The 10,192-nt window shown below is 41.6% G+C and overlaps 1 protein-coding gene across 5 annotated transcripts in view; it reads right to left on the bottom strand.

Moving 5' to 3' along the window:
• PPP1R9A (protein phosphatase 1 regulatory subunit 9A) overlaps window positions 1-10,002 on the bottom strand; it is a 133,954-nt gene extending 123,952 nt beyond the window's left edge. For 3 of the 5 annotated variants that reach the window (XM_017729308.1, XM_008629911.2, XM_008629912.2), the window contains exon 1: window positions 7,848-9,536. In XM_017729308.1, the coding sequence (XP_017584797.1) occupies window positions 7,848-9,311 (1,464 nt within the window). In that variant the 5' untranslated portion in view covers window positions 9,312-9,536. Of the gene's footprint in view, window positions 1-7,847; window positions 9,537-9,979 lie in introns of those variants that run through there. The other 2 variants (XM_017729310.1, XM_017729309.1) reach the window with 2 other exon arrangements.
• Window positions 10,003-10,192: the final 190 nt, after the last annotated feature.

Below are 10,192 nucleotides of genomic sequence, written 5' to 3'. Positions count from 1 at the left end.
CTCAGTCTGCAGTTTTGAAATTCAAAACCTTTTATTGGAAACCCTTTTCAATCTAAACCACATAAACCTCTGATGCAAATTATTTAATCCAAATTCTGTTTCTAGAAACAGTCCTTCTAGAATGGCCTCAATGCTTACAAAACCCAGTTTTAAGACAACATTATTTCTTTTGAGTTCAAGAACTACATGTGTGAACATTGCATCCAGGAATTACTGACCCCTAGAATTAGTAGTGAAATTATGATTTATATAAAAGTTAAAGACTCTACTGCATATTGTAGCAGGGAAATAACTTTATTCCACTTACTGTATGCCAATAATGCCATGATACTTAATACAAGAAAACTCTTTTGCACCTGAAATTGTGTGCAAAAGACTCATCGGTGAAGGCATAAAATTCCACAGCAATAATGAGATATCTTTGTTCACCGCAGTGACTGAATCAAAACAGTAACTTCTGAAATGCTTTATCCCTTCACTATTCTTTATCTGAGTGCATCCAGTCTTTGAATCCTTAATATTTACTTTTAATTCCTTTCCTTGACAAAGACATATAAATGGTTTTGCCTTTCATAAAACAACCTTTCATAAGAGCATATTACTAGAGCAAATAAGAGTTTTTTACACAGCTATTACTTTTTACAAATGATCAAATTTAGCAGGACAATCCTTGCAGTACAACACATTTTATGATTAAAGTCAGTAGAATTCCCCATACTTGACAACACCTGGAAAAAAAGTAAAAGTTCATTCCATGCAGCAGAATAGACATGTTCCAAGCTACTCAGGCAATAGCTGTGCATGCCAAACTACTTCACACATCGAGATGAATGAAATTAATTACCAGCTTGCTGCCCATTTTAGAAAATTTGAATATGAGCATAAAAGTTCAGTGATATATTCAACACTACAGGAGTCAGAAGCTAAGCCTACCTAATACTTAGTTTCATGCTTTAGCCAAAACTATCCTCCACTCCTTTGTAAACAAAGCATAAACTGTGGCATCCCATCCTTACGGGGAAGGAAGAACCCAAGATTCATAGATACTCATGGTCAAAAGGAACAACAAATGTCATAGGGTCCACAAAAGCTTACAGAATTTTATTAGTAAATTAAGCACTTGGCATAGATGTTGGTATGTTAGCCCCTAATCTCTTAGTAATAGCATACAGCAATGGATTTTGAACAAAGTGGGGAGGGTGAATGGAGAAAAAGAGAGAGGAAAAAGGAGATGGCTTAAAGAGGGGGAGAGAGAGAAAGGAAAAGAGGTCACCAGTCCTGTCTCCAGTGTCAGTACAGCTGATGAAGTGTCCAGGGCCCTGGGGGTGCACATGCCCGGGCTTTGTGGGAGTAACTTTTCGTAGATAAGTGTTCCTCACCCTGGAGATGCATTTCTCACTTCCTATGCCAGTTAGTTACGGGCAGTCTGGTCTTCTCAAGCTTTCTGGAAATGGGTTGGAGAGCTTTATGGGTCTTTGGTGGTCTTTATGACCACCAAATGATGACCAGTCTTGATGACTGGGTTGGCCTTTACTCAACATTCCAGGCCTCATTCCTGCACACTTGTGCTGTATGGTGTTGTGCTTATCTCCAGGAGCCCAAACAAGAACATTAGTCTCAGCAAAGTGCTGACCTTCCTCTGTGTGGCCCCTTCTTCAGAAACATCCTGATCTTTCTGACAGAATGTTATTACCAACAATCCTTGGTTGGCTCCACAGCTATCTGGCTATTGGTGTTTGAGAATATATATTAGTTCTTTTATCTTCTAGGCTTCTACCTGGACACAGGAGCTGAAGTAGTGAACCAAATTTAAGGAAAACAAAATATTCTTTAGTGATTTCAGAAAGAGCTATGCATCTTTTTTTAATCTGTAAGCTTTCCTAATTAACCTGTTCAAAAGTGGATGAATTTCTCAGATTCTGTAACCATTTCAAATCTAACATAGCCTCAGCATCTTTCTGCAACTCCTGTCTTCCATACTGGCCTTAAACAACAAGTGTCCTAACATGCACTGTGACTATTTATAGAACCACAGGCTCACTGGGGGTGGGAAATGTGGAGATCATCTATATGCAACTCTGTATTCATTTAAGTAAAACACACATAGAAGTGGTGGCAAGCTTGGACTGTACAGTGCTTGTGGATGGGTAACCTTCTCTTATGATTCCTATGACCCAAAATAGTTTATCAACACTTTAACAACAGGTAAATACAATACTGAACATTTAATCAGGCAAAGAAATACTTCTTTTTTTACAGTAAGACTTGAACATGTTTTCAGCATACTTTATTTTGACGGCTACTAGATAAAGAACAATTATATTTTAGATTAAATATTTCCAATGTAACTAGTGCCAGATTGTTTCAGATTCTTCCTCTGCCACTGTTTACATTCCTGAATACATTTTGTCAGGGAAACCCCTGGTCTCAGTACAGGCTAGGAGAATGAAGAGATCAAGAGGAGCCCTCCCAAGAAGGACTTGGAGGTGCTGGCGGATGAGAGGCTGGACATGACCCGGCCATGTGCACTCACACCGCAGAGAGCCAAACGTGTCCCGGGCTGCATCCAAGGCAGCAGGGCGAGGGAGGGGATTCTGCCCCTTTGCTCTGCTCTAGTGAGACCCACCTGGAATACTGCATCCAGCTCTGGGGTGCCAGCACAGGAAGGACATGGACCTGTCAGAGTGAGTACAGAGCAGGGCCATTAAGTTGATTAGAGTGATGGAGCACCTTTCCTATGAGGAAAGGCAGAGATAATTGGGATTGTTCAGCCTGGAAAAGGGAAGGTTTTAGGGTGACCTAACTGCAGCCTTTCAGTACCTGACAGGAGCCTACAAGAAAGACAGAGCAAGATACTTTACAAGGGCATGGTGACAGGACAGGAGAGAATGGCTTCAAACTGAAAGAGGGTAAGTTTAAATTACATATTAGGAAAAGATTCTTTACTGTGATGGTGGTGAGACACTGGAACGTGCTGCCCAGAGAAGCTGTGGATACCCCATCCCTGGAAATACTCAAGGCCAGATTGGATGGAATTGAGCAACCTGATCTAGTAGAAGGGGTCCCTGCCCATGGCAGGGGGTTTGGAACTAAATGATCTTTCAGGTCCCCTCAGAAATGAGGAATAACTGAAATAAAGACTCATTCCTTTAACTGATTTTTAGAAGAAGTTTGTAAAAAATGTAGTTCATAAAAAAATTTCAAAGCAACTGTTAAATACAAACTTCAGTCGTGTTCTATGCTAAACTACAGTCAAAGCACTTGTAAATTGTCTTCAGAGGTGAGAGAGAGAGTACAAGTTCCAATTCCTGAAGATCATTTGAACAAGACATGATCTTGCAAACTGAAGTGTATATATGAAGTGTATATACTGAAGTGTTGTGGGGTATAAAATGCAGTCATGCTGCATGACAAAAGAGAGGAAGCACAATAGGAAGCACGGGCACCAGCGATTACATTTCCTTCATGTGGAATTAGCTGAAGGATGGAAGAGCAATTTGCTATATACCTTCATGTTACCCTCTCTCCCACCTACCCCCAAAACTCAAGAGAGGTCTGCAGAGATGTCCCCTCACCACCGCACCCTAAGGAAGCTTTACAGAATGCTGAAAACTGCGGCAGCAGCTTGGGCCAAACCCCTCGCAGCACCACACGTCCCCTGCTGTCTGCCATACGGTCTGATCACACAATACCCAACCCCTCGACTGGTAGGACAGTCAGTGGAGCAGAAGGTTGAAAAAGGAGGCTCAGCATGAGACACAAATTGCTGCTAACAGCTTTAAATGGTTTAACGTGTACCTGGTGCCAGAAATCAGGCACTAACTGAAGATGCAGCCATCAGCTATCAGAACAGAAGAAACTCTGGACTTGGAAAGAGAAAAGGGGAATGTTACTCTTCATCCTAATTCTACCCAGGATGAAGGAAGCATGCCTCAAAACTGGACTTATGATTTGGACAAGCAATACATTTCCATTTGCTAGGGTGTGGAAAGCCACGAGCTAATGAATTCTGCACTACAGGCAAACCTCGTCCAATTAGCCCGCCGTGTTTGGGAAGCAGTATATAACCAAACCCTCAGGAAACCCTGAAAAACCCAATGAAAGACCAATAAATCAGTGAGTTGATGGGCTAGGGGGTGTTGTTTTGTTTCTTTGGTAGAAAAGTATCCCTGTAAAAACCAGGGTATGTTTTTCCTTATCCCATTTACTTAACTTTTTCACCTCATACATTTGCCCTGGAGAGCTTCAGTTCTATCCCTGAGCACAAACACACCACCTCAACACAAGAGCAGGCCAGTGCTGATAAAGGTCTCTACATCACTACATAAACAGTCATATGAACAGCTACAGAAATGTTTACATCCCTTGTTTAGCACAATGTACTCCTGTCCACTGCCACTCTTGGGCCCTTTTGGACTACTTTTTATTGAACAGCACCAAGCTGATTTAAGCTCCCACAGACACACACAACTGCTCACATCAGCAATACCACACTCCAAATACCTAGAAACTCTCCAAGCCTGCAGTGGCCTCTGGGCAGCCACCTGCTACTAAAGAGACTTTCAAGAGAGATGAAATCACCAAATATATCCCATAATCCTAGAGCAGAGCAAATGGCCCATGGAGCATAGGATCTGTGATAGCAAAATTACAGACTGTAACACAGTAGAATTTCCTGCACGCACTGACTTGAGTCTTCCTCTTTATAATGAGTTTCTCAATAACTGAGTCTTTTTCCTGCTTGGGAGACAAGCAGAATTCACTCTTTATCAGTTTGGTAAGATTTTATTTATTTACCCTTCTGCCTATACTTCATTGCTTCTCTTAGTCCTCAGCATTTCCCTTAAAGGGACAAGAAAGTCCCTTACATGTCTGCCTATAGAAATCACATAGAAAAATAGCCCAAAGATGTTTACCTAAATCTGTTGAGATCTTCAGGTATCAACTTTATGGCAGTAACTACCCACTGATTCCACAGGTTACGCATTCAAATGCCGATTTTGTAAACTATAGAGCTCTCCTGTAGGAGGAGAGTGAAGGTACAATACTGAAATCAGCACTAAACATCTACAGTTCGGGTTGGACTTTGCACACCACTATCTAGCAGAATAGTTAAGTATAAATTGCATCACTTTCATAAAGACAGATCAGCTTCCAACAGTTCAGAAAATACTCCTAATACTACTTTGTATTTTCCTCTCACTCACAGTCATGCCATGCATGAGATGATGTTCAGCTAAGTATTAATGAAACCAGTCATGCCCACTAACACACAAAATTGTGTGGAACAGAAAAATTTTTAAATAGTTGCTGTCTCTTCAGTCAGAAACAACATCCCCGTATAACAGATAGGCACAGGGAGTGCCTGGGTGAGTTCATCTGCTAGCACTGTGTGAGGGGACAGAACACAAGTCCCCTTTGCTGCCTGCACTGCTCACTGATAGCTGTGCTGTGTAGAAACCTCCTGCCAGAGCCAGTTCCCAGCCTCCCAGCAGCGTCCCAGCCTCCCAGCAGCGTGCCCCACCGGCAGCACTGCTGGAGGAGTGCAGGAGCCCAGAGACTCGAGAGCCACAAGGACCCACCAGGGGATTCTCCAGCTGCCCCTCCTGAGTCCCTTCCTGCACCAGCACGGCCGGGCACTGACCTGATGCCACTGGCAGCCTGCCCTGGCTTACACAGCTTCACACTGCCGAGGGAATTACAGAGCATTGCGGAGAAAAGGGAGGAGGGCTCGAGAGGCAGCTTTTAATTTTCCACAACTTTTGCTGCAGTTCCTCCTGCTAGGGCCAGCCTTCCACATGGTCTCACTTCTGCTTTCCCACATGACTAACAGATTGCATGCACTGGAGGCACCCAGGACAAAAAGCAGGGGATCTCCCAAACCTCCCAATCCCTCCTACATTGTTCTCTCCCAGCACAGCTTTTATTCTGTTTTCTTCCTATCTACAATAAAGATGCTAGAATAATTAAAGCAATGATTCCTTTACTTTGGATAAGCTTGTTAAGAGTACTTTATGCTTAAAACCATGACAAATGTACTCTTTTTATTATTTACAAAAATGACTTCTAGAGCATTTTCCTGACAGACTGTTATTATTACTGTACAATATGTAATCTGAAATGAACATAGCATGAAAAACTTGAGCTCAATAGCATGAAAAAATACAAATAATTGAGAAAATACTCTTAGAGCACTTGGCATGACAGCATGATTCAGACAGACAACAGCAGTATGCTGAAGTAAGAATGTTACCATTAGCTCTTTCAGAAACAGCAGAAAAGTCTGACCATTTCAAGAAAAAATCAGTGGAGTCACTTTCTGGATTCCCATCTGTTGGAAACATCATAAACAACTGGTATATCTTTCAGAAGAGAGAACTTGTCTGTTAGTACAGCTTGAGCAGGAAAGAAGTGGAAGGGACAACTTCCTCTGCAATCAAAGTTTTCCCTACTTCACCTCCCCCCAAAAATTCAAGAAAACCAGGCTACTTTAATTATTGGAATAATCAACAGGGAACAAAAATACTTAGAATTTTTTGTTCATGATGCAAGCCTGAATAAAACACTAACAAAACAAAATTAAAAGAAAAATCCATTATCTTGTCTTGGAATATTTTCTTTCTGTGTAAAAAATGCTCTTTTCAAAGCATGAAGAAAGACGATTCTTATCCCTCCACCCCATGATAAACAGATATGAAATCTGCTTGCTTTATTCAGATGAAAACTTCATAATACAGTATACATCCTTCCTTACTTTAAAACACAGGCAGTGTGAATGCAGATTTTGTAAATCACATTACTTTGAATTTAACACTGGAACTTCTGTTCATTGATTTAGTAATTTGCATTTCTAAAATCACACAATGAAAACAGTCAACTTCAATTACATTTTTAATTTCAAAATGTTTACATTTCAAGTACTCCGTGATATATTTCTGTTTCAAGAAGCTGTTTCTGCAAAAACTGCTATGGCTTTGAATTGTCCATTAGAGACGTGGCATCTCCAGTCAGGGTCAAACCACCACACACATGCACTAAACCCAACTTAGAAGTAAAATAATTTTATATTTAACCCTGAGACTCAGCAGTGAAAAGCTGGTACAACAAAATGTAACAAGTCATTGACTAGTTATTCCTTCTTGAACTGAAAAGTACTGGAAACAACATTCTTAGTGGTAATTCCAAGGTACTTAAACCATAACAACTCTGCAAAAGCCACACCCTTCACTAGGTATTTCAGTCAACCAACTTCACCCTTCTGTAGCACTAAGATACACTCTCTCTATAGACATTTAAAACTTTAAAGCATTTATGTAAGTGACAGTGCTACTAGAAAATATGTGGAATATTAACAGCCCTCTACTACAGAATCACACTGTACTTCAGGACACAGTCTTTAAGTACAGGGTACTTTAAGAATCTGCTTGCTGAGAGCTGAGGAAAAGCCATTCAATCTAAAGAAGCTGTGACTTCAAATGAAATGAAACGAGCAGCACAAAAGCAACCAAATACCCACACTGACATTTCACAACGTGGTTACTGTTCAGTCACAGAAGTCAAAATATGCATGTTAAAATTCTCGAACTTCAAAAGCCCAGCTGTCATTCTCAAATTCTGCTGGTTTAGTCAGCCACCAAGAACTCTAGGAAATGACACGAGCTCATCAGAGCTCAGCTGCCTTACTTCATTTAAGATTATGTTCACTGGCTGACTGCAATAAAAACATGCATCAAAAGATGCTCTGATATCTTTTTAGAGGTAAGATCAAATGTCAAAATCTCCTTCAAATAAAGCTGCATTTGAAAACAAACCAAACTGCAAAAAAAAGGGAACATAAGAAACTTTACCTTAATTGGAGCCCGGCTAAACTGTATTTTTCTGTTGGCTGGGATTTCATCTTCATCTGGCAATCCATTAATTTCAGAATATTCCATATCAGGTTCATAACAGTTATTTTCATCACTGTCATCCAGATCATCCTGTTCTGTACCTGTCTCTCCCCAGTCAGAATTATATCTGGATCGTACCCGATACACATTGTAATCAGAGTGCATGTACACATGGGAACTCTGAAAATTATTCACATCTTCAGGCACATCTTTTTCACTTGCCTCATCATAATGGGACTCAGTAGCATCTGAAATTGCATCTGTGGCAAAATCACCACCGGAAGCTACATTTCTTGCTAACTCTGCAGCTTCAGGTCCATCAAAGCTACCTTCTGTATGTTCTGACCATTCCTTTTGTTGCACCAAAACTCCTGTCTCTGTTTTTGACTTACTCCTAGTACAGCTGTCCACAGATCTTTCGCTGTCAAGCACGCCAACCAAATCCTGTTGACCTGTTGCAGGACTCTCAACAGAATCAGCAATTGTCTCTGTGCTCTTTTTTATTTCTTCAGTTGTTTTTGACCCTGCCGAAGTGCCTGTGGACACCTTCTGTCTCGGTGTTAAAGGCGTGTTAGTCTGCTGAGAGCTCTCAACAGCCATCACACCTGTACTCTGTTTGGCTGGGGGAGACCATGTGCTGGTCTCTTTCAAAGGACTGAAACCCTCAAGGTTTGCAACTGGGGAGGAGATATTTGTGACAGTAGATGAGAGGTTTAGCGGATAGTGACCAGTTACAGAGTACTCTTCACTGTTTTCTGACTTTTCTACGATTACACTGTGTGAGTCAGTGTTTTCAAACACTGCGCTGAGCTGACTCACAGTTGGAGAGACAGTCTCTGTCCTTGGGCTAAGACTGTCCAGTGAATCAGTGCTGCCTCTGTGAGACTTAGAGCTACACCACTCATCCGGAAGTTCATTAGAAATTATTTTCTCTTTCTTTGGGGAATAGCGATTTGAATGTCCTGTTTCATGAGCATTTCGCTCAAACATCTTCCGAGTTTCAGTAAACTTGGAATAGGAAGGACCATCATGGATAGTGTCAAATCTACTAATCCTTTCAGAGACGGACGATTCCAACTTTACGATTGAACCATCTGCTTTTTCTACAAATTCTTTGGGCCTAATTCGTCTTTGAGGGGATGGAGGGCCACCCTTTCCCCTGGTTTTAGGGGCAACTCCAGCACTTTCAGTGGGCTCCATGCCCATCTGCATAAATAAGTTCTTGATCCTGTTGACATTTGAGCCATATTTCCTTCCCCTGCTCTGTGAGGCCTCTCCTTCCTCTTTCGCTTTTTGGTCTCCATCTGATTTCGGTTTGTCAAAGGTGCTTTTCAGCGCCTGAAACTCAGTTCTGTAAGCATTTCTGTGAGGAGAGGCACTTCGGAGGGTTGATCTTTCTCCTGAAGACTCTGTTTTCATCATGTTTACTTCAGGTGCGTGAAACCTGCTTGCATAGTTTCTGTGGTACTGCTCTCAGTAGCTTGTCACAGCAGAGATTCTGCTTGAGGAGTGTTTTTCCTCAGGGGCTAGTGCCCTTCAGCAGGGCCATACTTGACAGGAGATCTGGAGGCAAATGTCTAAATGCACGCAGTCAATTTTGACAAAGCAGCATGACTGAGGACTCTCAAGAACAAGGGCTGATTTTACCTGCAATAGAAAGAAGGGTTTTCTGAAACCATGTCAGGTACTTTAAATCCATCACAATTTCCATTTACCATTTTCTGACATGTTTACAAAATCTAGTAAAAAAAAAAAAAAATACAAACCAACACTGCACAGATATGTGAAAACTCGCCATTACAAACTTTTTCTGATTGACTTGCATAATTTACAATCTATAACATCACTGCATAGCAAAAGAACAGATAATCATATCTTTCCATTCACAAGTATAGTATCATGGCACAAATATGCATGCAAAGGAAAGGTAATGTGACATGAAATATGAGGCACTGCAAGACAATCCTTGCTCTCTCAGACAAACGTAATGGTAGCAATACTATCAAAGATAATATGCTTAGAAAGGCAAATTAAACATCAGCTCGAGGGAATACAAAAAACTGCACCCGAAGCTAGTATCTTCAGCTGACCGAGTAAAGGAAGTGAAATCCCGTTAGAGAAAGTTGCCCCTTGTCACGGGCAGCGGTTTTATCGTCTGCAAAATCCTGGAGGCACCAACGAGAAGATGCAGAAACGGAGCCAGGGGCTGGACCGCTCCCACGCCCCGGTCCCAGGGGCTCATCCCCGGCTCCCGCAACCCAGCGAAGGGTACCACGGGGATCTCCCCAGCCAACCCCCTCTCC

Source organism: Corvus brachyrhynchos, unplaced genomic scaffold, assembly GCF_000691975.1.
Source record: "Corvus brachyrhynchos isolate BGI_N302 unplaced genomic scaffold, ASM69197v1 scaffold142, whole genome shotgun sequence".
Lineage (NCBI taxonomy): Eukaryota > Metazoa > Chordata > Aves > Passeriformes > Corvidae > Corvus > Corvus brachyrhynchos.
Note: the sequence above shows the minus strand (reverse complement) of the source record. Positions and strands in the feature narration are given on the sequence as shown.